This window comes from Zalophus californianus, chromosome 4 (assembly GCF_009762305.2).
Source record: "Zalophus californianus isolate mZalCal1 chromosome 4, mZalCal1.pri.v2, whole genome shotgun sequence".
NCBI lineage: Eukaryota > Metazoa > Chordata > Mammalia > Carnivora > Otariidae > Zalophus > Zalophus californianus.
Window position 1 is genome coordinate 84,324,187 of NC_045598.1, and position 26,253 is coordinate 84,350,439.

Here is a 26,253-nt window from a genome sequence, read left to right on the forward strand (position 1 = left end):
ATCAGTGAAGGAAGGACCATAAGGGTCCCTACCGCCCAGGGCTGTTGTAAGGACTAAGCGAGCACCGGGTTGCACCAGCCGCGAGTCTAGCAGCTTCCCTCTGGGCTTCCCTCGCCGCCGGACGAACGCAGAGCAACCGAGAGGGCGGGGCGGTGTCACGTGGGCGGGGCGGGGCGGGGCGGGGCGGGCTCCGCCGCGGATCGCACGATGTGACGCGCCGCCGGAGGCAGGCCGGGCCCTCAAGATGGCGGCGGGCGCCCCGAGCGGCTCGGCCCGGCAGTAGTGGCGGGACGGCACTCGCCGCTGGGGCCGGCCGCCCCGGGAGTGGCTGCAGCAGCGCCAGGAATCGAGGATGGTAAAATGACCCAGGGGAAGAAGAAGAAACGGGCCGCGAACCGCAGTATCATGCTGGCCAAGAAGATCATCATTAAGGATGGAGGCACGGTGAGCTGGGGTACCGCGCCGGGGAGCGTCCCTCGGGGCCCCCCAATCTGATCTCTGCCCCCAGCGCTGCCGCCACCGGCCGCCCTGACTGCCCCCGCCCTCCCCCCGCCCTGTCGGTGGTGCTGGTGTCTCAGCCTCCAGAGCCCTCTTGTTTCTGCTCCGGGGCTTTCCTCCCTCGTCCCGGCCCGCGGCCTCCGGGGCCCGTCCTCTTGGGGAAGCCGCTTGCCTCTCCCGCACCTGCCGCCCTCTCCTCCGGCGGCTCCTGGAGGCCCTGCGGCCTCGATCCCCACGTGCGCCTCCGCCGCGGATTGGAAATGACGCTCGGCTCTCCGCCGGCCGGCCCCTCGCGTCGCACGGGAGGTGCTGGTCCCGCCGCGCCCCTCGCCTTCGCCTCCGGGCCCGGCGCCGCCACCGCGGCCCTTTCGAAGGTGCTGGGAGCAATCCCGGGCCTCCCATATGCCGCTGACCGGGTGGCATCTGGCGCGGCGACCACGCTGGGGCCCCTTAGTGCCTTCGCTTTCTTCCACCTCGTTCTGGGTCAATGCTCTTTGCTCCTTCCAGTGCGGTAAACACTGTCAGAAGGTGGGCTTTCCTCTTCACTTCCCGGAGTTAGAAGCGTGACGGAGGACACCAGGGGCCTAGACTTAAATCTGCTGGTTTCCAAAGAACAGTAACCACTCTGTTGTTTTAAACTCACCTTGTTTATTTTTAAAATAAAAGATGCTAAATAGAATTATCATGGCCTGAGGATTAGAAGACACTTTGAAAGGAAGAGAGGGCAAGAAAAAATTGTGCTTTTTAGAAAGAGTTGTCATCACAATAAACTTTATGCAGTGTGCTGTAGTTAACCAGCAGGGGACGTAGGATTTTTAATTGAAAATTTAACTCGCCTGTACTTTTTTATGCTGAAATTTCTTCGTTGCTACACTCTCCAGTCTTTGTTGCATTCTTTGATACCACGTTCTGAAATAGAATGCAAAGGTAAAATATGTTTCATTTTGCTGAGAAGTGTGCAGAAATGATTCCTCTTTTCCATATTTATATTTATTCTAGCATATATATATATATATATATATATATATATATATATATATATATATATAGTTGGAGCCCGGATCAACTGCTAGCATAGTGCTAAATATGTACAGTAATTAGGCCACCACTGAAGATTTGCCGAATCCATTTGAAATAAGTGACAGCTTTTTTTTTTTTTGACATTTCAGAATAGGGGCCCAATCCATATGCTAAAATTTAGAAAGTTTGGGACATATGCAGCAATTTCAGAATATACTTCTGTCTAACTGTAAAATTAATTAGATGTCATAGCTTAGACATGTCGTGAGAAAAGAAACTTCAGGTCCTTAGATCTTTTTGTTGTACTTGATTAATTAGGACGTTATCTTGATTAACTCAGTTATGAATAGTCAGGCCCTTTTGATGAAGTTGGTTAGAACTATGTGGGGACAGAAATAGCATGAAAGAATACCGGTTGTCTTTGTTAACCATAAGGGCTTGATATTTTAAATTCTATATAAAATCTATAAAATAGAAGCAACAGGATTGTATTTTATAAAAGCAAGTGATTTTTAAGATCAGTATTCTCTAATTAAGAAACACACCTTCCTTTTTCTTGAGGTAAAGTTCAGTTTTGTTACCTCTTTGGAGGTTCGTTTGATTCACTTTACAGGTGATGCTTTCATTCCAAATCCTGTGAGATTTGGAAGAGGTTTTTTTTTTTTATCTTATTTGTTAAAGTTGTAGTGAATTAATAGCTTGTTTTTGGAAGCAAAATACATTTTTTACAGCCTAAGTTTTTAAGAGGGCACATAGAATAAATGAAAGCTTTTCTTGAGAACTATGGGCATGTGGGTATTATTATTTATCATCTTTATACACTTATGTTGCACTTTTCATTCTAAAAGCAATGGACACCTCTTTAGAAACTTTGTTTATGCATCTTTGAATCTTACAGGGCCTAATATGAATTCAAAGTGATAAAAACACATTTAAAGTTCTTTAAAAAAAGTGTACTAGCACATTCCTAAATTTTTTTGTTGTAATTGTGTTTATTCCTATATTGATTTTATACACACACACACGGGATATTTATATTTCTAGAAGTGTCAGGGTAATTTTTTACAGTGTTTGTATTTTAACCTACTCTAGCTGTAAATGAAAAAGTATATTATAGTTGTAGAAATTTTAAAATGGCACTTGCTTTTCTGCCTCTCTACTTGTAATTGGTCAGACTACCCTTATAAATGTTTTTTAAGAAAGGGAATAAAATTGCCATTTGGTATTGTTGTGTATGTGTGTGTGTAAGTTCCACTGGTGGGTGGATTCATTCAGTCAGGTGTCTGAGGCTATATCATCATATTTCACATCTCTGAACAGTATTTTGGGTCCTTGGCCAGTGATACTGACCCAGTCCCCTTCTGTTTCCTTCCTGGTGTTCAACAATGTTAGTAAAATTATTTTGCTTCATCTTTCTGCTAATGACATCTTTGTAAGCCTTATTAGCCAATTTTCATATTTATAACCAAAGCTAATGAGTTGTTAATGACTTGTCAAAAACTTAGAACAGATTTGTTACCGTTTTTGACAGTTGAAGTGAAGCCTTCTAAGTGAACCAGATTAATCACAAATTACTAAATGTTTTTCTTTTCTTGAAATTGTGTTTGAATATGCTGTGAAGCCAAGGTGAGGCTAGTAAGTTGCCCATTTGATTCATACACGGTTAAGGGAAATTACATGAAGGTGTATGATTCTGTCTCCGTTTTTTACTTGGGTCTGTACACCCTGAAGAATTTTGACTATCTTTTTTTTTTTTTTATTTGAGAGAGAATGAGATAGAGCATGAGAGGGAAGAGGGTTAGAGGGAGAAGCAGACTCCCCACCGAGCAGGGAGCCTGATGCGGGACTTGATCCCGGGACTCCAGGATCATGACCTGAGCTGAAGGCAGTCGCTTAACCAACTGAGCCACCCAGGCGCCCCTGACTATCCATTTTTTGAAAGAGATTCCCAAAAGAGTCCATACCTCCCCAAAGTTTAAGAATAGTTGTTCTATTTGGGGGGAAAAATGCATAACTACAGAAGAGTTCCACAGATTAATTTCAGTAGGTATGTATTTAATCATTTGCTGTATACCATTTTACTGATGAAAGTAATTGTAACATTATTGGTGAATTTGCTTTCTGAAGCATTCATATGTGGAAATAGTTTTTGGTTACAAATTTTAATGAGTATGGCATTTTGATGTAACTCATTCAGTGCAGACCATTTAAGACGGTTGAATTAAAAGTGCATTCTAGGGTCGCATGGGTGGCTCAGTCGGTTGGGCTTCTGCCTTCGGCTCAGGTCATGATCCCAGGGTCCTGGGATTGAGTCCTGCATCGGACTCCCTCCTCCGCGGGAGGCCTGCTTCTCCCTCTCCCACTCCCCCTGCTTGTGTCCCCTCTCTCGCTGTGTCTCTCTCTGTCCAATAAATAAATCTTAAAAAAAAAAAGGCAAAGACTTCAAATAGAAAGCCAATGTAGACATTAAGAAACTAATAAAGTTAATTATTAAAAAAAGTGCATTCTAACATTTTAGAATACTTCCAGTTTTGTTGTTAAATTCTTTTTTTTTTTTTAAGATTTTATTTATTTATTTGACAGAGAGAGACATAGCGAGAGCAGGCACACAAGCAGGGGGAGTGGGAGAGGGAGAAGCAGGCTTCCCACTGAGCAAGGAGCCCGATGTGGGACTCGATCCCAGGACCCTGGGATCATGACCTGAGCCAAAGGCAGACGCTTAACGACTGAGCCACCCAGGCGCCCTTGTTGTTAAATTCTAACTATGTATTTATCACCAGATTGTTTATGAACATTCCTGTTAGAGGCTAAGAGCTAAAGGGTAACATAGATGAGGTATTTATTTGTATTGTCAAAAAACTTTTAAATGATTTTTTTAAGTTTGCTTATTTTTTACATGATCTTTATTGTTTTGTTAGTAGTTTGTGGGACTGCATCTCCAACAAAGTGAAAAATGTCCAGTTTTTTCACAAATAAATTGGTAAAATGACTTTAAAGATCTGATAGAAAGCACAGCATGTGTGAATTGCTTTGTTGGAAGTACCTGAAACAAGTAAAATTGGTATTTGCAAAATGAAATATACCCGGAGAAGCAGAGCACCAGATTTTTATTCCTTGTATCTCTGAGTTTAAGTACATAAATAGGAGTCAGCAACCATTTCAAGTCTGGACCCAAGCTCTGATCCTTTGCATCCTTCACCTACAAAGATGGCTGAGGCAGTTAAAAGGATAACTCCTAGTCCCCAGAGAGCTGTTAAACAGATAGTTAGCCCCTAGTTGTTAGCATATAAACCATGAGGAGGGCCACAGTGCCTTCAAAAAGCCAGTGTTCTTTGAACTCACTAGCCCATGCCTAGAAACATCAGGATGTATATTACTATCTTTGGTAAACTTGTGTGAGACAGTACCATGAATGACTTACCTCCTTAGCTCCATTGTATGGTTCAACATTTGCTTTAGTTAATATGCTTGGGGATAAATTAGTAAGCAGGTTTTTTTTTTTTTTAAGATTTTATTTATTTGACAGAGAGAGAGAGACAGTGCAAGAGAGGGAACACAAGCAGGGGGAGTGGGAGGGGGAGAAGCAGGCCTCCCGCCGAGCAGGGACCCCGATGTGTGACTCAATCCCAGGACTCTGGGATCATGACCTGAGCCGAAGGCAGACGCTTAACGGACTGAGGCACCCAGGCTCCCCAGTAAGCAGTTTTTTTAGATTATATATCCAGTTCATCCTAATACAGTTTGAAGACCTGCTTCCCAATAATCATAGCATCTGCAGAAATTCGCTAATAGTTGAACTGTAACTCATTTACAGCTACCAAAGTTTGAAGTTTAAGTAAAAAAGAATAGCTTTTTCCAGGTAGTATTCTGACAGGTATTTATGAATTAAGTTTTTCTATTATTTAAAAGCTTAAGTTGTCTTTTAGCATTATTTTGACCTAGAAATGTCAAAGTAACATTTGACAATTGCAGCCAGGGTATATCAAGATCCCTGAAATTGTTTTGTCTCTTTGAGGGCCAGATGTAGTAGCTTATTCTAAGTAATGGGTCTACTTTATTAATGTATAAAAACAATTATGAATTCTACCACATGGAATACTTTCCCTTCTTAGGGAGTCTTTTTATAAAATAAGGGGTGGTAGGTAATATTTCATTTAGCTGTGTAAATTGACTAGAGATCACATCAAGTTTAGTCTCCATCCTGGATGTTGATGACAGTTTGATGTTTGTGTTGATGGTGGTTTTTTATTTTTGATTTTATTTTACAGTGTTAGTTCAATTTGCAGTCATGTTAGTGAGTTCAATTTGTAGTCGTTTGAACCATGTAACCCATTAAAGATGTTCATGGGGATAAGCACTTAATGTAATGATGGCTTAACTTGATTTAATGGTTACATCTTTTCCTCCTAAGAATGGAGGGGGATGTGATATGTTGCTTAATCTTTTCAAAATTTACCACAAAGTGGGGATCCTGGCCGGCTCATTTGGTGGAACATGCAATTCTTGATCTTTGGGTTGTAAGTTTGAGCCCCACGTTGGGTGTAGAGATTACTTAAAAATAAATCTTAAAAAAAAAAAAATTTACCACAAGGTAATACAATCTTAAGCTCTAGTTTTGTTTTTTAAGAGTAAAACTTGATCTCATCATATTTTTGTTGAATATGTTTAAGAAGTGTGTTTAATTTCTATTTAGGACCAATCTAACCAATATCTCTTCACTTCTGTGATTATACAGATATTAAATATCTGTCTTTAAAATTGATCCGTAGCATATAAGTAAAATCTAAAGTCTCACTGCAAATTAAGTCAAAATGGCTTAATTAGTATAATTGTGTTACAACATGTTTATGGTGAGTCATACTTCCAGGAAATTGAGGATTAGTTTTGTTTTCTTTTTGCTCTACAGAGGTAATATATCTTGCTTTGCTTGATTAAAGTCAGAGAAAATAAGAAAAGCACCACTTGACTTTGTGAGAAAGAAACACGATACCAGATACTAGCAGTAAAGTTTTACATTTCCTTTAGTTATGCCATAATGTGTCAGGATCCCATGAAAGCAGCTTTGTAGTTACACTTTTTTTTTAATGTTCTTCTATGAAAAACTATAATTCTTAGATGCCTGTAACTAAACATTTTTGTCTTTTTTGTGTGTGTAAGACTTTTACATTATCTTATTTTAGCTTAGTTGTGTATTGTTCAGAGAAAATTCAGTGTTTTTTTCTAGAGCTATATTTTACCCTCATTTTTGATTGATAACTTGTCTATTAAATTCTAAGTTCAAAATTATTATGCCTTATACCTTATTTTAGTTCTTACCATGTTTTTTTCCCCAACTTTTATTTCGAGAATGTTCAAAACTACAGAAAAGTTGCAAAAATAGCATAATGAGTATTCATTTCCCTGTCCCATAGAGTCACAATCACAAATTAACATTTTGCCACATTTGTTTTTCCTTTCTCCATATATATACATATTTTTTTCTGAACTCTTAAGAGAGTTAGTTGTAGACATCAAGACACTTTACCCCTAAAACATTGAGAATGTATCACCTAAGATAAAGGATATTCTCCCACATAACCACAATATTATCACCACATTCAGAAAATTTAACATTAATACAATACTATTAGATAATATATTGGCTTTAGTCACATTTCTCTAATTGTCCGAATAACCTCCCTTAGAGTTGCCTTTTTTTGGATACAGAATTTAATCATTACATTAGTTGCCATGCCTCTTCAGTCTAGAATAACTTTTTTGTGTTTTTTATGATATGACAATTTTTAATAGTCTAGGCCAGTTGTTTTGAAGAATGAGCCTCAGTATAGCTTATTCTCATTGTTTACTCACATGATAAATTCTATTTAACAAATGGGATTATAATGCCCAGTTATAGGTAGAATTATTTCTGACTCCTGGCCAGTCTACATAAGCCCCTGGTTCACACTGATAAGTATACAACATAAGTTATTAAAGTCAACATCCTGCATAATAACTGCTGGATTCATAAACCCGTATGGATTAGGCAATCATAGACTAAAAATTTGGGAGCTAGACAAGGATTTAGGTAAGAGATTGATAGTTCACCTCTTACTGCTGAGAGAGGTAAAGTGACTAAATTTCCCTAGCAACTTAGTGACTGCATGATTAGGGCTATCAGGCAATCCATGGTCATGTAATACCCTTTCTATACCAGGCATTGTGCTATACACTGAATACCAAAATGGGAAAAACTGGATCCCTCCACTTAAAAGAGTAACAGCCTGTGGCAACGTGTTCAGTGTAACCTAACCACTGCAACCAGCATAACTCCAGACTTGGGCCCTGGAGTTGCCTGGATAAATTCCATTCTGTCTCTTATTTGCTGCATTAGACTGTAAAATGGAGATGATAATGTCCAACTGGAAAAGTTGTTAGGAAGAGGAAATAAGATTTTTGAATGTAAACCATTATAAGTTTTCAGTAATACAAATAAAAATTTGTGGAAGTTATCTTGTTTTATAGGCTAGAAGAATAAGTAAGTAGATTTTAAAAGACTTCACCAAAAACCTGGATGATGAAACCATATTCTGTTACAAATGGAAAATATGATTTGGAAAATGGGAACTAGATTGAAGGGTGGAGGTAGGGTTAAAGGAAATTGTCCCTGACTTCTGAGATTGAAGTTAGAGGTGACTGCCATGAAACCATATCTCTATAAGAGAGAAATTACTCAGCTGAATGGAGGACTTTTGGTATAGTATTCATTATGATTGTAGGTGGCATATCTTGGCATTTGGAGTTGGGTGTGTGGTACTTTATGTTCAGATTTATCTTCTTCAGAATTTTCCACTTTGTACCTCTTTGAATTCTCTTGAGCATCTTCAGATGTCATCTGTTGATATAATCTCATTATGATCTGAATTCTCTACTCTTGATGCGGTAACTACTCACTGGTCAAATAGCTGCACCTACTTGTCTATGAACCTTCCCCTGGTCTTTCTGCCCAGGCCATGACCCTGGTATTCTTTCCCTAATTGCCCTGGGATTTTGCTTGTGGATAGGTATTCCATTAAAATCACTAGCCCTTGTGTCAAAAGTCCTACCTAGAAGTATTTGTAATTTTAAATCAGTAAAATATTTTTTAGTTGTCAATTTTATTAAAATCTTTTTTTTTTTAAGATTTTATTTATTTATTTATTTATTTGACGGAGAGAGACACGGCAAGAGAGGGAACACAAGCAGGGGGAGTGGGAGAGGGAGAAGCAGGCTTCCCGCAGAGCAGGGAGCCTGATGCGGGGCTCGATCCCAGGACCCTGGGATCATGATCTGAGCCGAAGTCAGCCGCTTAACGACTGAGACACCCAGGCGCCCCAATTTTATTAAGATCTTGTATTACCTTTTTTTTTAACCCCCCTAAGGAGTCTCCACTCCCAGCGTGGAGCCCAGTGCAGGGCTTGAACTCAAGACCTGAGCTGAGATCAAGAGTCAGTCACTTAACTGACTGAGCCACCCAGGTGCCCCCAAGATCTTGTATTACTTTTGAATTTATTCAAAACAAAAGAGATGAATATAGATATAATACAGCTCTCAAAATTACTAGTACTTTAGGATAAGCAAATATCCCTATCTCTCCCCCCATCCCTTGCTTTAAAAATATGTATATAGGGGCACCTGGATGGCTCAGTCAGTTGAGCATCCAACTCTTGGTTTCAGGCTCAGGTTATGATCTCATGGGTTGTGGGATGGAGCCCCCAAGTCAGGCTTCCCTTGGGGCACCCTGCTCAGTGGGGAGTCTGCCTGGGGATTCTCTCTCTGCCCCTCCCTCCACGTATGTGTGTGTGTGCTGTGCGCACGCACTTGCTCATAAATCTTAAGATACACACACACACACACACACACACACACACACACACTTTTTCCTCCCAATTCTGGGAAATAATGAGAGAATAGCTCAGAAGGTTCAGTATATCTAACTACCTATCTTTTTCGATTCCAGTTTTTTCAGTTTTTCTCTTAAGCAAAACATTTTCCTCGTATTTAAAGTATAGGCATGCTTATTAGAAAAGATGTCCCTTAAAATTGCTACCTAATTAACATTTAGGTGAGCTTTTATTTTGTTTTTCATAGTTGAAATTATTCTACACATACAATTTTATATCCTGCTTTTATTTTTTTAAACTTAACGTTGCCATGAGCATTTTCACATATCATTAAAGATGATCCATAAACAATTTTTGCAGCATATTCTGTCTGACTTAAAGATTGAACATTTAGATTTCCATATTTCCTACTATAAATGATGCTACTGTGACTATCTTAATGGTAGATCTTTTTCTGAATGCTCAGTTATTTCCATAGGATAGAATTATTAACCTTTTTTTTTTTTTTAGAGAGCAAGAGTGAGCCCAAGCAGGGGTAGCGGCAGGCAGAGAGAGAAGCAGGCTCTCCACTGAGCAGAGAGCCCGATGTGGGTCTCGGTCCCAGGATCCTGGGATCATGACCTGAGCTGAAGGCAGATGCTAACCAAATGAGACACCCAGACACCCCTGTTATTAGCTATTTTTAAAATTATTTTTATCTGTTACATTTTTATGGTGTCATTTTGTATTGGTTTTTATGAATGCTTTATCTAGATATTAATCTTCATTTCTTCCATGTCTTCCTCAGTTTGTCGTCTTTAAATTCAGTTGTACATGTTTTTCTCAAACTAGTATGCCTAAAATGAATTGATCTTGGGGCGCCTACATGGCTCAGTCAGTTAAGCATCTGCCTTTGGCTCAGGTCATGATCCCAGGGTCCTGGGATCGAGCCCTCACATTGGGCTTCCCTGCTCAGTGGGAAGCCTGCTGCTCCCTTTCCCACTCCCCCTGCTTGTGTGCGAGCGCTCTCTCTCTCTCTCTCTCTCTCTGTAAGATAAAATCTTGAAAAAATGAATTAATCTTTTGTTCTTTCCTCTTTCCTCACAGTCTGGCTGACTAAACCACAGAAATCTTATCTTTTCATCTTTGATCTTCCCTTATTGTCTTCTGCTACATCTAGTCAATCACAGAGTCCTTTTGATTCAACCTCTTAAGTGTTTTTTGTATCCATTCACTTTCTCCATCCCTGCTATCTTATTCCAGTTACTATTACCTCTCCCCTGTTATTTCTTCAATAGCCTGCCTTTTGGTCTTCCTCCCTCCCTTTCAAACTCTTTGCCACCCTGCAGTGAAAGTTATTGTTCCAAAAAGACAGTCCCATAATGTGATGTTAACTCTCTGGCTTGAAATGTTTCAGTTACCCTGCTGCCTGCAAGTTAGAGGTCTGCATGTGACTGAGAGGCCTTTTGCAAATCACCTTTTCAGTTTCACCTCTCCTCCTCTCAGCCTCTTTTACCGCTCTCCTCCTTAGGCATTCTTTCAGCAGAAGAAGCTGTGATGTTTCTTTTCTTCTGGCCTTTGCATATGCTGTTCCCTTTACCTCAGATACTCGTGGCCATCATTATCCTCCACTGACATCCTACCCCCCAAATACGCATGTACACCTGACAGCCCCAACATCTTTCCCACTCAACTTCCAGGTCTCAGATAATACTGCCTAACTTCCTAAGAAGCCTTCCCTGACATTCTCCTCAACTGTTTGAGTGCTCTTCCCTGAAACAGCCACTTTTAACATCATTTCCTTCCAGTTTTTTTGCTCTGTGTTTATATTTATACACATTTTTATATAATTATCATCTTTTTATCAGCATTTCCCAAATAGTTTTACAAGGAACTCAAATGGCCACAAGATACTATCTGTTATATGAAAGAAGGATTCCATCAAGTTTGGAATACAATGCATACTGTATCTTCTTGGAAATTCATAATGTAAATTAGCATGTTAAAGGTCCTGAGAAGTTCTAGGCATTTTTCACTAAGTGCTGAGTATAGTAGTGGTAAACAAAACCCAGTTTGGACCTTACTAAATTCTAGGGCTGTGTTTTGTTTTTAAGATTTTATTTATGTATTTGACAGAGAGACACAGCGAGAGAGGGAACACAAGCAGGGGGAGTGCGAGAGGGAGAAGCAGGCTTCCCACCAAGCAGGGAGCTCGATGCGGGGCTCGATCCCAGGACCCTGGGATCATGACCTGAGCCGAAGGTAGATGCTTAACGACTGAGCCACCCAGGCGCCCCTAGAGCTGTGTTTTGACCTTATTTTAAATTACCTGTATTTGCTCTGTTTGGTACTGGATATCACCCCTTCCTTAAAACTGATCCTTTGTCATTTGTAACACTGTATTCTCTTAAGTGTCCTGATATTTCTCTGATTTGTTCCTTCTTTATTTTCTTCACGGTTTGTTTTCCTCTGCCCATTAAATGTTGGTGTTTCTTAGAGTTCGGTCTTAGCCCACTTCTTTCCCTTTTCGTCTTCTCCCTATAATCTCACCCACTCTGGTGGTTTCAGACATCATGATGCTGACTTCATTAGTTTTAGTCCTCAAAAGACAATAGAAATGTTTCAAGTACAAGGGGCAGTGTCTTCGATAGGACCTGAAGTAAATCTGAACCCCTTGGGGGAAAAAGAGCTGCGATGTTCCCAGCTTCCGCTAGTAGATAACCAAGCTAAAAACTCAGAAGTCATTCTTCACTCTCCCCAGATTTATCAAGTGCTGCTACTTTCATATTCTCCGTACTTGTATCCATTCCTTCCCCTCTGGTGTCCTTGCCACTCCCCTGTTTCATGCCCTCATCATCTCTTGTTGGAACTGATTGAAATAGCCTTCTTTTACATGCAGTTTGTTCCTCGGTTTCCAACTTCAGGAAATCATCATGGTGTACCGAAAAATGCAGGTCCGATCACACCATTCTCTTGCTTGAAACCCTTCAGTGGTTCATTGTGTCTCTAGAGTAATGATGAGAAACTCCTTAACAAAGCTTAGAGGCTACCTCTTCTGCCTTCCTTTCTTTATTCCATGATTATTACTTTATTTTCCATCAGCCTTCAACTGTCATGGTGCTTCTCTGTTTCATTACAGTTTTCTCTGGTGAGATTGTCCACACTACCTGCTTTTCTTGCAGTACTCTTTCCTTGCTTCCTTACTTGTATGTATCTCTTATTGCATTTGCACTTAAGCAGATGATGTATAATGAGGTTTTTTCCTCTCTGGACTGTGAATTCCTTGAGATCAGGGGGTATGTTTTAATGGTTTTTGTAATCCCGCACCTCTGGTACATAGTAGGTGCTCTGTAAATGTTTGTTGAATGAATGAGATCTTGAACAAATTCATTCCCAGCCATGGTCCTTCACCTCTTGTGTGCCCCACCTCTGTTGTCTCAAATTCCTAAACTGCAAGTTTTACCAAAGGGGTTTTCAAATACCTAAATTCTGAAGATTAGGAGAGTTATCTGTATTTTAAAATAATGATGATACATTATGACAGTATTAAAATGATGTGGCATCAGTTTTAGTGTATAGAGAAATCCAAACCCTTAATAGTTTCCACATAAGACTGTTGAATATACTTTACAACTTATGTATGACTTTGTAGTATATATTGATTAAACTTGTCTTTTTATTGTAGAAACCTGTTAGTGGAGACTGAGTTAATGTTATAGGTCATTTGCTTTGCCATCAATTTAATATTGCCCTTAGAATATGAAATTCAACAACTGAAGTAATTCTTTTTTTTACTAAATAACATTTATTTTATTTTTAATTTTTTATGTTATGTTAGTCACCATACATTACATCATTAGTTTTTGATGCAGTGTTCCACGATTCACTGTTTGACAACTGAAGTAATTCTTAAGACACTGCTAGCAGCAGTATAAACTCCATTTTGTATTTTTCTTTCTTCTGTATGTCAAATCCCAGGTCTCTAATGTGCTGCTCTGGGGACTGTTCTGCTTTCGAGCCATGTTATTCTTGCTACATGCTTCGTTTATGTTTTGGGGTTAGTGCAGTAGCCTTCTAACTGTTAACTTTCCTCAGTTTTGCTCCCTTATCATCCATCTGCTACACCTTTGCCAGAATGATCTTTCTTAAAACTTTTATCTGATCACGTGAGTCTTACTTAACATCCTTTAGCGGCTCCCTCTTGCCTTCAGAATGAACTATAGACTCCTGAGCATGGAAGTTAGTCCCTGCTTGCTTCTAGCTGCTCCCGCTGTGTGGCTCATGTCCCAGTTGTACTGAACTATAGGAGTCCTGTCCGGCCTCTTGCCCACCAGCCTTGCAGCCTTTGTATAGGCTGCGGCCTTGACCTCTCTTGTCGTGTGCCGCCCCCGCCCCCGCCTCCTTTTCATCTGCCTCCAGGAAGTCTGATAGTTCCACCCCTACCGGGGACTCTGTGTGTTACCACTGCACACTGTGCTCATATGATGTATTTACCTTGAGGACAGGGACAGTAAGTGTTCAGACGTTTCACATAGTGCCAGTACATGTAGGATCTCAATGAATAAATATCGACTATTGCCATAATTGTTAGTAATTCGGGAATGCACTGTTAACTTTTTGCAAATTTCTTTTTATAGCCTCAAGGAATAGGTTCTCCTAGTGTCTACCATGCGGTGATCGTCATCTTTTTGGAGTTTTTTGCTTGGGGATTATTGACAGCACCCACCTTGGTGGTAAGTAATCTTTTAACTTATTATGGACTTAAATCTCTTTTTGTTCAGTTTTGAGGGGGAAAAGGTGACCCTTTTCCCTTTCCATGGTTAATTCTTACACCAATATTGTCAACTCTTCAATACTACATTTAGTTGGTTTCGTTGCTTTTTCTGACCTTAACTTCGCCCTTACTTTGTGGGGAGGGCTTGGCTGGATGGTTCTTCTGGTGAATACTGCCCATGGGGAAGCAGGGGCTCAGTCCCCACTCTGGATAGGGGAGATGGGATTCTTAAACTGACAGGCTCGGGAAAGATGTTATCTATGACCTGAATCACTCAGCATTATTATTTTGAGATTCATTCATACAGCTGCATTTTCCAAATGCAAGTTTCTCTTAGGTTAGGCTAAGGCTCTAGAGGTAACCATTTAAAAAATCATTCTTTTCACAGCCCTAAGCTGATTTTGCCCAAATATCCCCAGGTTTGGAGCCTTAGAAAAGACATCCCTGCTAGTCCAAACAATTCAGGTGATAGCTAGTTTTCTCTTTTTTTTCATTTCAACCTTTTCTTTATCTTTCCTTTTTAAAATTTTTTTATTATGTTAATCACATACATTACATCATTAATTTTTGATGTTGTGTTCCATGCTTCATTGTTTGCGTATAACACCCAGTGCTCCATGCAATACGTGCCCTCTTTAATACCCATCACCAGGCTAACCCATCCCCCACCCCCCTCCCCTCTAGAACCCTCAGTTTGTTTCTCAGAGTCCATCGTCTCTCATGGTTCGTTTCCCCTTCCGATTTCCCCCCCTTCGTTTTTCCCTTCCTCCTATCTTCTTTTTTTTTTTTAACATATAATTAATTATTTGTTTCAGAGGTACAGGTCTGTGATTCAACAGTCTTACACAATTCCCAGCACTCACCATAGCACATACCCTCCCCAGTGTCTATCACCCAGCCACCCCATTAGTTCTCTCCTTTTGATGTAGATCAGGGGAATGAAATAAAGGAAGGAGTAGTTATGGCAGAAGTCTAGTAATACCTTGAAAAGCGTAATTAGGATAAAATGTACAGCTTACCAAATCTAGTAGAATTTTAGAGTGATATGCTTCCTTATATTTTTAAGATTGCTCATTGTTATACAGAAAAGATTTTTACAAAAAAGGTTGTTTATAAATAAATTGGATGATCATATAAGTAGATTTATGTTCTAAGAAAGAAAGAAAATTTACGTTCCATCCATCTCCGTATTATATGGCTACATAATCATTACTGGATCTACATAAAATATAAATGTTTAATAGTTGTTTGGAATGTATAGGGCATATTCATGAGTACTGTTAAAACACAGTTCAGAAGAACAGAAAATCTCAGTTTCTTCTGTAAATAAATCATGCATTGCAAGTTAGAATAGTTCCCTGAATAGTAGCAGTTCCCTGACATAAAATTGTAAGAATGCTGATTTGAGTATGTTTTCATTGAGATCTTTTACTTTTTAAGAAGGATTTACTTGGGGGTGCCTGGGTAGCTCAGTTGTTAGGCATCTGCCTTCACCTCAGGTCATGATCTCAGGGTCCTGGGATCAAGCCCCGCATCAAGCTCCCTGCTCAGTTCCCCCTGCTTGTGCTGTCTGTCAAATAAATAAATAAAATCATAAAAAAAAAAAGGATTTACTTGTAATAGGTCATCAGTTGTACATTAATAGATTTTCAAAATAATTGAAATGTGGACTTTTAAAATATCTGATCTTTTTTTAATTTAATAATTTCTGATGGGAGTCCAAAAATTAATCACACATTTCCTGCCTTCATAATCCATGTTGTCCTCTGATTTGGAACTTTATCAGGTGATGCAATTTCATTATGACATTTGTAACTTCATTATATTGTAATAACCTGATGTCATGGGTTACTGAGATGCTATGATAACTGTGTGGTCTCACACTTTTATATTCGCCTCTCTGATGGTCCAGTGTGCTTTTTTTTATAGTCTACTACCAGTTTAACATATAAATCTGTCAGGTGGATCATCAGTCCTGTGGTTTAAAGTACTTGAGTTTTGTGATAGTAAACAGTTCATTTATATTTATATTATGCTGGGTTCAGGCACAGTCCTAAGCACTTGAAATGCATTATCACTTTTAATCATCAAAGTCCCCTATGGGTGAGGTATTAGCCTGATAATACAGATGAGAAAATTAAGGTTTAGAAAAATTAAGCAACTTACTTGCAACTACTGTGATAGTAAACTGCAGAGTTGGTATTTGAAACTAGGCTTGCTTTGTCCCAGTGCTCAGCCTAGGGGGATGCTGGGAGTAAGTGGTTCATACCTGTGACTCAGGTAGTTAAGGTTATTGGCAGTCCAAACGGTAGCTAAGTAGATTAAAATGTTTTGGGTAAATTGTTTGGAAGCCATCAAAAAAGCTTTTAGTGATGTTTCCATAATTTGTCAGCAGGATTTAAAGTGTGTATAGCAATTTTAAAATTTGCTTCTGTTTTATATTCTTTAGATATAAAGGTAATATATATAAAATAATATAGATATAAAAGTAGGTATTAAAAAAACAAAGGTTTTTGTCTAACTTTGTTATTTTTTTTTTCCTGCTTGGACAAAAGGAGACTGTCTTCTTTAAGAACAGGAAAGAATCCAGTTATTTAGACATAAAGACTTGTTTTTTAGTTCATTTATTATAGCTCACTTTGTGCTTAGTATATTTTTAATTTTTTTGTTAAAAAGTGGGTAATGCTTTTGATTTATCTTTTTTTACTTTTTAAAATGTTGAATTTTTACTTTTTATTTTTTTATTTTTTAAAGATTTATTTATTTATTAGAGAGAGAGAATGAGAGATAGAGAGCACGAGAGGGAAGAGGGTCAGAGGGAGAGCAGACTCCCTGCTGAGCAGAGAGCCGGATGCGGGACTCGATCCTGGGACTCCAGGATCATGACCTTAGCCGAAGGCAGTTGCTTAACCAACTGAGCCACCCAGGCGCCCTGAATTTTTACTTTTTAAAATGCTGAGTTCTGATCAGGAAAATGAAAGGTGCTAATTTGGGAGGACTTAATGTTTTTTTTTTCGCCAGCATGATTATATTTTTTGTAATAGTTATCTATAACATTGCCAATTATTTGATTGATAGCCAAGACTTTCTTTCCCACAGTTGTTAAAAGTTATTCTCAATTCCCGTATTTGTCCTTATATCTGAATTTTTTTTTAAGATTTTATTTATTTATTAGAGAGAGAGAGAGAGCATGCATGAGCAGGAGAGGGGCAGAGGGAGAAGCCGACTCCCCGCTGAGCAGGGAGCCAGATGCGAGGCTCGATCCCAGGACCCCGGGATCATGACTTGAGTGGAAGGCAGACACTTAACGACTGAGCCACCCACGCACCCCTATATCTGAATTTTTAAATGGTGAAATGAGTTGTGGTTCCTGGGGAAAGTTGTCTGTAATATTATCATAGTCCTTTATCTTTTCCCAATTTTACTTCATTAATATTTTTAAAGTCAAGCATTTGACTTTAACAGAAAAAAACATTTACATATTAATGAATATTAAGCTCAGAATTTTATTTTTCTAGTTCTTTTCTTATCTATAATGTATACATGTTTTTAAATAATTGCAGTTTTTGTGTTCTACATTTTTCTCTTATGTGAGGGGGAAACCCTTGTGGGGATGGGGTGGGACAGACCTAGGCAAAACAAAGATTGAGCTGTAGTGATTAGATTGTATCTGAATGCTGAGATGTGTTATATTCCAGGTTCTTTCAGGTACTTTGGCCTGCAGGCATTGGAATAGCAAGAATCTTTGAAATATCACTAAAGAAAATTATGTGTGGAAGCACATGTATATATAATTCTTCTCTCTCTATGTAATATATATTGCTTTTTAAAAAATTAGAGATGCAATGTATGCTTGTTGCAAAACATAAAGCAGTATAGAAATGTATAAGGACACCAAATTCCCCTGCAATCCCACCTACCCCTCCAGTCAAGCGTCAGCAGCTTGATAAGAGATCTTGGCTTCAGGGTAAATGTTACCTTCCCCGTTAGGACAAATTAGCCAACCAGAGATGAACATTTTCAGCAGTTAAAATGTGCTATTCGTCAGTGATTTTTTTTTTCTTACTAGAAGTGAATATTAGCTATACTTGGGGAGTTTTTTTCAAAATATCTGGGCCTTTGACCTATCCTGTTGAAGTCAGAATCTTCAAGGGTAAGGCTCAGACATATGTATTTTTTAGAAGTGAGTCTCATATATCTAGTATATATCACTAATAAGAACCAATATATTAATTCGGTGTAGGTTTAAAAAGGTTTTGCTCACTTTGAGGTTTTTTGCTTACAAATTTTTTATTGTTGACTTTGTGGTAGTCTTCTTTACTTTGGACTCCTGTATGCCCTTACCCCCCACCCCCATTTTGGTGTTGGGGGAGTGGGGGAGGGGACTTTCGAGGTACAAGATGGCACCAAGTCATAGCACTTCACCCTCTTTCTAGAAGTTAGTTAACTTTAAACATTATATTTCTGTTTTATGTGCTTTGAAATGGATTATAACCTAGAGAGTCACAGCTTTTTTTTTTTTTTGAGATTTTATTTATTCTTTAGTTGTGCTTATTTTTTGCAACCCAGTATATATTACGTCTTTGAAATCCTTACAGCACATTTCAGTTTGGACTAGTCACATCATTTTTTTTTAAGAATTTATTTATTTATTTGACGTAGGGTGAGTGGCAGGCAAAGGGAGAGGAAGAGGCTCCCCTCTGAGCAAGGAGCCCCATGCGGGGCCGATCCCAGGACCCTGGGATCATGACCTGAGCCGAAGGCAGATGCTTAACTGACTGAGCCACCCAGACGCCTGAGAGTCACAGCTCTTAACATTTATTTAAAATGGGAGAATGAAGATGAAGTTATAATTCAGTTTATTTGTATTTTAAGTCAGTATCTCTCTTTCCATACATAGCTCTCAAAAATGATAAAGTTTCAGCATTTTAAATTTCAAAGATTTTCTTTAATCATTTAACAGATAACCAGTGTTAAGATATACTAATTATAATAAATGGGATTATGGTGTTTGGGATTTATTAGCCTTAGATTTCTTCTTTCTTTTTTTTTTTGAAGATTTTATTTATTTATTAGAGAGCGTGCACGAGCAGGAGAGGGGCAGAGGGAGAAGCCGACTCCCTGCTGAGCAAGGAGCCAGATGTGGGGCTCGATCCCCAGACGCCCAACTGACTGAGCCACCCAGGCACCCCAGCCTTAGTTTTCAAAATCAATGTGAAGTTAAAGAATTTTTTTTTTTTAATTTCATGTGATTTCAGTTATCTTTGAGTTTTAAACTCAAAGAACTTCTGGAACCCTGTGTTCTCCTAGAACACAGTGAAAGAACAAAAACTGTGTTTTATGTGGAGGATCTGCCCAGGGGAGGATGGTAAAGTCTCCACCAGCAAGGGGGTTTACATTAACTACAAAGAATTTTAGACTGCCAAATATATTTTAAGTACTGAAGTCTAACACTTTTGAGAGGCTATATGTTTGGTTCATAGTGGGTATTCAGTCAGTGATGATTGATCGACTAACATATTAGATAAAGAGAATTAATAACAATAGTTTTAAGGATCTGTAATGCTAAGAAGTGGCTTAACTTTTTTAACCTATGGTTCTGGGAAAACTAGGCCCAGTGTTTGATGGTCCTGACTGCTGAGATGCAATCTGTGTTAAGGAGCAAGACCCTACACTCAAATTCTCCAGCATCTCTTCTATGTAAATGGCTTAGCAGCCTTTGCTACAGAGATAGTCCTGAGGCATTTAATATTTTAAGAACTGTTTCCTCTAGAAGTTTTTGAAGTTCCATAAATTTTAAGACCTGTAAAATTTCTTGGAAAATGTAACATTTTTTCTTATTCTGCTCTAAAGTCCAGTGCTAAAAGGATCCTCACAGATCAAAAATCTTTACATTTGTATTGTTGTATTTGTCTCTGTGTTAAAATTTTGTTAAAAAATCAGGGGTGCCTGGGTGGCTCAGTTGGTTAAGCAACTGCCTTCGGCTCAGGTCATGATCCCAGGGTCCTGGGATCGAGTCCCACGGTGGGCTCCCTACTCAGTGGGGAGCCTGCTTCTCCCTCTGCCTGCCCCTTCCCCTGCTTGTGCTCTCTCTCTCTCTCTCTGACAAATAAATGAATAAAATCTTTTAAAAAAAAAGTACTCTGAAATATATTGAAAGGGAATATATATTAAATACAGGAAAAACTGAAAAATACTAGAGCCAAGTAGCTCAGTATTGGATAAAAGAAATTTCACAAACCCTATGTGACTGTCGAGTGCTTTGATCACTTCCTATTGGCCCTAAAAGAGGAATTGATTGCTTTTGATGGGAAAGGAGGAGCAATTTGGAAGGTTTGGGTGTTGGTTAGAGAGAGAAGATAAGGGGCACAAACATTCAAAATGGGAAGGATGTCCTGTATATTGGAAAGCATGGGAATATTTAAAACAGTGGAGAGACCAGATTGTTGGAATGTAAGGTAGCTTGGCAGAGTGAATCATTAGCATATTATAAAGCTTTCTGTAGGCATTCGTTATGGTCTTCATTCTTTGTAACACACATTTTGTGTCCCTACAAAGATTTGGCCCTTAGTAATTTTTTTTTTTTTTGGCCCTTAGTAATTATTGAAAGAAAACTGGATTTGATTTGCTGCAAAAGGTTTTGAGATACCACTTTAAGGAGTTGAAGTCTTTTCCTTCAGTGAATGAGCCGGCACAGTGTGGCCAGAGCAAGTCCTAAGCCTCCTGTTTGTAGCCTGTTTTTCATAATGTTTCATTTGGGACGCAGCCACGACCGTTCATTTACATATAGTCTATAGCTGTCTTTGTTGAGTTGAATACTTGTGACAGAGACTGTTTAGCCTACAAAGCTATAAAAAGATAACTGCTGTCTGGTTCTTTACAAAAAGTTTGCAGATCCCTTCCTTAGATCCGTGCGTCTTTATTATAAGTAATATCAGCGTTTCTCAGCCTCAGCACTCTATTGACAGTTTGCACCAGATGATTATTTGTTATGAGGAGCTGACCTGTGCCTTATAGGGTGTTTTGCAGCATCTCTGATCTCTGCCTCTTAGATGTAGCTCCCCCCGTCCAAGTTTGGACAATCAGAAATGTATTCAGACATTGTGAAATGACCCCTGGAGGTCAAAATCACCTTCAGTTGAGAAAATATGTAATATATATCATATAAAATATAGAGACAAAATAAATGTATATCAAAAATAATGTGATTTTTTTCCCCCATGTTAATGATTTTCTTTGACTAAACGTTTCATTTCTAATTTTATTTTTACACGTGAGTTAATTTTTGTTAAATTTCTAGTTTGGGGCGAAGAGTAACTGAAGAAAAGGGAGCATTGTAATCCCTCTAAAAGTTTTTCTTAACAAGATGTCAGAATGTACACTCAGCATAGTTTTTCTTCCTAAAGAGATTTCCCAACTTTCTTATTCTCCATATTGCCATTCTCTCTTGTTTTTATTGAGAAATAGCATGGTATACTGGAAGAAGCAGTGGCTTTTAAGTCAAGCAAGAACTTGGTTGCCTCATCTGTGGAGTGGTATTTTATCTAACCCATACTTAGAATGAAATGAAATAAAAGTATATATAAAGTCTCTGACACATAGGCTGTAAAAATCGTAGCTGTTCCTTCTTATTTTTTCGGTAACTTTTCCCTTCATTTGCTTTTTCAACCAGTGGCTACCCAGTGGTTCACTTGCTGCCCATTGGACAATTTGATGCCATGTGGTTTGAGACCAGGTCTTAGAAAGAATAAAGTAACTTGTTAATGCGTTTTCATAGGTGGGAATTTCTTTTTCTCACTTTACGGTCTTTCTAGATTCACTTTTTGGCAATCAAAATTTCCCTATTCTCCCAGTCTCCTATCTTAGATAATACCTACAATTGTCTATAAAGGGGTTATAAGTTATATGTGGCATAATAGTGAAGATAGCACATAGTAATTAAAAGCATGGACTTTCAAGCCCAACTTCCTGTGTTCAGTTTCTGTTTTCCTACATACTAACTATGTAATCATGTATAAGACACTTAACCTCTGCCTGTATCAGTGTTATTATAGGATCATTAAGAGGAATAGAAGGAGGGGCACCTGGCTGGCTCAGTCGTTCAGCGTCTGCCTTCGGCTCAGGTCATGATCCCAGGGTCTGGGGATCGAGCCCCGCATTGGGCTCCCTGCTCCGCGGGAAGCCTGCTTCCCTCTCCCATTCCCCCTGCTTGTGTTCCCTCTCTCGCTGTGTCTCTCTCTGTCAAATAAATAAAATCTTTAAAAAAAAAAAAGAGGAATAGAAGGAAATAATACATGTAAAGGGCCCAATTTAGTGCCTTGTGACATCATAAATGCCAAATAAATGTTTGCTATTATTAGTATTTATTAATATGCATAGCATCAGACAAATCTGAAAATTTATGGGAGATAAAATTATATGAAGGGATGTTTTAAAATGTAAATGTAGAAGTTTTACTGAGACTAAAATGTGGTATGAGATTTTTATTTTGTATTTTTTGTTTAGGTATTACATGAAACCTTTCCTAAACATACATTTCTGATGAATGGCTTAATTCAAGGAGTAAAGGTAGGACCGGTGATATATTTGCCCATGTACACACAGGCACATACACTTGGTATGTATACCTCTGCCAGGACATCAGTTAGTTAATGGGCGAATTCACTGTTAATTTTTACAATTAGAGTATATCTTGGGGGATTACTTAATACTTTAAAAATGAATTGGGTTTTAAATATGATCCTTTTTGTTAAAGAAAAAATATATTTACTTTCATTGGTCATCTAAAGATGATCTGACTCAAATAATAGCCAACTCTATGTATAATGATAAACACATCATAACAGAGTTCCCTTCTGTTTTACATGTTGGCATTTTTATTTCAGAGATCTAAATGCTTTTATAAGCTAACAACAAGAATATAGATTGAAGAGAAAAGAACTAAAAAATACATAAATATAAAACTATATGGTAAAGTCTTGACTATCGTACATACTCTTTACTCTTGATTTCATTTGACCAACAAGGTTTATAAATAGGTAGTTAGCCTATGAATATAAAAACAGATAACTAACATGATATTCTTTCTAGACTTGCTAATGTGGAATTATTGTGATTGAGAATTCATTAGAGCATTTCATATGAACATGCAACCAGAGCCCTGCAGGTGATTCTAGACAATCTTGGGAAAGTTTTAAATTCTATATAGACGAGAAATAAGTTATGTGAAGTTTGGTGATATTATACTTATGTTAGAAATAAACAAAAAAAATTATTCTTCTGTGATAGTAGAATGATTTCTTTTCGGCTCATTGATGTAGATTGTATACATTTTTTTCATTTACTTTTTTTTAGGGTTTGTTGTCATTCCTCAGTGCCCCACTTATTGGTGCTCTTTCTGATGTTTGGGGTCGGAAATCCTTCTTGCTGCTAACAGTATTTTTCACGTGTGCCCCAATTCCTTTAATGAAGATCAGCCCATGGTACGTGCATAAATCAGATGACAACAATTCAATAGCGTTCTCGTCATTGTTTTCTGAACAGTCCTTTATTTCATTCACCTTTTTTGCCATCTTACTTATGTAGGTTTTGCTTTTATCCTTCCAGTATTCTTTGACACAGATAAGAGGACCCGTAAAAATATAGTGGCTAAGTAATAGTTCATAATGATTTTAGAACTGGATGCTACTTAGGAAGTGTGTAGACTATTGGCTGTAACCTACTTCTTTATTCCACAGCCCAAAATAATAGTTGCTTAACATGAGGGAAACTTACTTCTTTCTCCATATAAAAGCAGTCAGGAGTCGAGCAGTCCAGAGCTGGTTTGGCAGTTCTGGGGAACCAGACCTTTTCTCTCTCTCTGCTCTGCCATCCTCCACAAGCTCCCCCACGGTCCAACATGGCTGCCTGAGTTCCAGCTTGTGTCACACTTCAGGCAGCGGGATGGAAGGAGTGGCTAAGAAGAGCACACTGCCTTCCTATAAAGAAACCACGCAGTTTTCACCCAACCTCTGCTAATATCTATCAGGTCAGATTTCAGGCACCTGCTCCTCTTTGTTACAAGGTGCTGGGCTCGTGGCCACCCTAACTGAAATCAGGATTCTTTCCCTGAGGAGGAAAGGAGGGAAAGCTCACAGTGAGAATGATTTTCTCAAGGTAATAGAGCCCAGTTTAGTTGTAGCTTTATTAATTCTCCTAATGTCTACTCCACTGCATATAATTCTGCCTCATAGATGGGCTGTATTTCCATGGCTATCTAGAAAGGATAAAGGAATATAAGAGGCAGGGTCTTCCTCTTGTACGTTGGATAGATACAGTTCTCAAGGCCAAACCCTTGATGAATGCTAATCACCCAAATGAAATCTTAACAGAGGAGTCTAGGCGATGAACAAAAAATTTGCTGTGAAAAACTGTGTTAGAAAAAATTTAGTAAGCAATAAAGCCCTGGTGGAATATTTTGAAAGTTCATTATGATTACACATGATTTTTAAAACTAAACATTCAACAGTACAATAGAAGTTTCTTATTCCTGGCCAGTTATTTTGAAATCATATATACAGAAATGTAGTTTGCTTTTTAAAAATAGCTTTTGTCCACTCTTCGTAGTAATTGTCTATTCTCCATTTCATTTATGAGTACTGCCACACAGGTTTCTTCTATGTAAAGACTGAGTTGCTTTGCCAGTATTTGAAAAGCTAAATATAGCTTATGGAAAAGCTAGATCTAGTTTCTATATAGAGGCATAAAATAAATATAGAGTAACTTGTTTCTCCATTTCACCTACTGAATTTTGTGTTTGTGTAGTGCTGTGGTGGGAAATAGTAATGGATCAATTATAGTAGACTTTAGTTTGTTGCTGTTTTTAGTAAAACCAACAACAAAGCCATTTCACAACAGTTGGGTAAAATATTGACCTGGCTATATTATTTAATTTTAAATATTCCTGCATAGTAGCTGAATTGCTTTTGAAGGGTCACTTCTAACACTGTATTTTCATTATATCAATGGCATATGAATCCGTGAACTGTCTTAGTAAGCCATTGACTGAAATGAGCTATTCTTACTCTAATTCATTTACAGAAATAAAGGAAGGTTAAGGTGTAATGGTAATTGTTCTGTTTCTTGTCAATTGTGTTTCCATCCTAGGTGGTACTTTGCTGTTATCTCTGTTTCTGGGGTTTTTGCAGTGACTTTCTCTGTGGTATTTGCATATGTGGCAGATATAACCCAAGAACATGAAAGAAGTATGGCTTATGGACTGGTATGTGTGTTTATTCTATTCTTTGTATCAGAATACCTTGTTTTTTAATTATTTCATATAACAAGTGCAAGCCTTTGTATTACAAAATTTATTTTTTTGCATAAAATACATTTCATAATAAAGTCATCCATTGCTTTAATGGATGACTTATATCAAAAGTTTGTTCAGTACAGAGCCATGTAAGTTTTGTTACTTTCTTTCAGTACTAGTCATATATGTCAGATTTGAAATTATAGAATATTTTTACCTTACAGAAGTTCTTTTTGAAAGAATACTAAAAATCGGGACGCCTAGGTGGCTCAGTCGGCTAAGCGTCTGCCTTCGGCTCAGGTCATAATCTCGGGGTTCTGGAATTGAGTCCCACATTGGGCTCCCTGCTCAGTGGGGAGCGTGCTTCTCCCTCTCCCTCTGCTGCTCCCCCCTGCTTGTGCTCTCTTGCTCTGTCTCTGACAAATAAATAAAATCTTCAAAAAAAGAATACTAAAAATAAGGAATTATTTAATATCATGAGTTTAAACATTACTAATATTTAACGGCCACTCTAAAATGTGCAATAAGCTAATTCAGTTAGGGGTCAGCAAAACGTTTCTGTGACTTTGTGGGCCACATAGAGTCTTGTATTCTGTTCGTGTGTGTATCTCTTTAAAAATGTAAGAACCATTCTTAGGTGGATTTGACCCAGAGGTGGCAGTTTGCCAACCTCTGAATACTGTTTTGGGAAATTAAGTATTTGATGGCAGTGTAATCTCTTTTCTATCAAATCTAGGAATAAAATAGCTAACACAGACATGGTAGTATACAGATCATTATGAGATGGTCCAAAGTGGGACAGTGATGAGTGTCAGCAAATACAGGACAAG

General features: G+C 38.5%; 1 protein-coding gene across 2 annotated transcripts in view; it reads left to right on the forward strand.

The window, feature by feature from the left end:
* The first annotated feature begins 209 nt into the window (after positions 1–209).
* MFSD14A (major facilitator superfamily domain containing 14A) overlaps positions 210–26,253 on the forward strand; it is a 42,285-nt gene continuing 16,241 nt past the window's right edge. For both annotated transcript variants that reach the window (XM_027604259.2, XM_027604268.2), the window contains exons 1-5: positions 210–444; positions 13,997–14,092; positions 22,639–22,701; positions 23,488–23,615; positions 25,279–25,393. In XM_027604259.2, the coding sequence (XP_027460060.1) occupies positions 361–444; positions 13,997–14,092; positions 22,639–22,701; positions 23,488–23,615; positions 25,279–25,393 (486 nt within the window). In that variant the 5' untranslated portion in view covers positions 210–360. The remainder of the gene's footprint in view (positions 445–13,996; positions 14,093–22,638; positions 22,702–23,487; positions 23,616–25,278; positions 25,394–26,253) is intronic.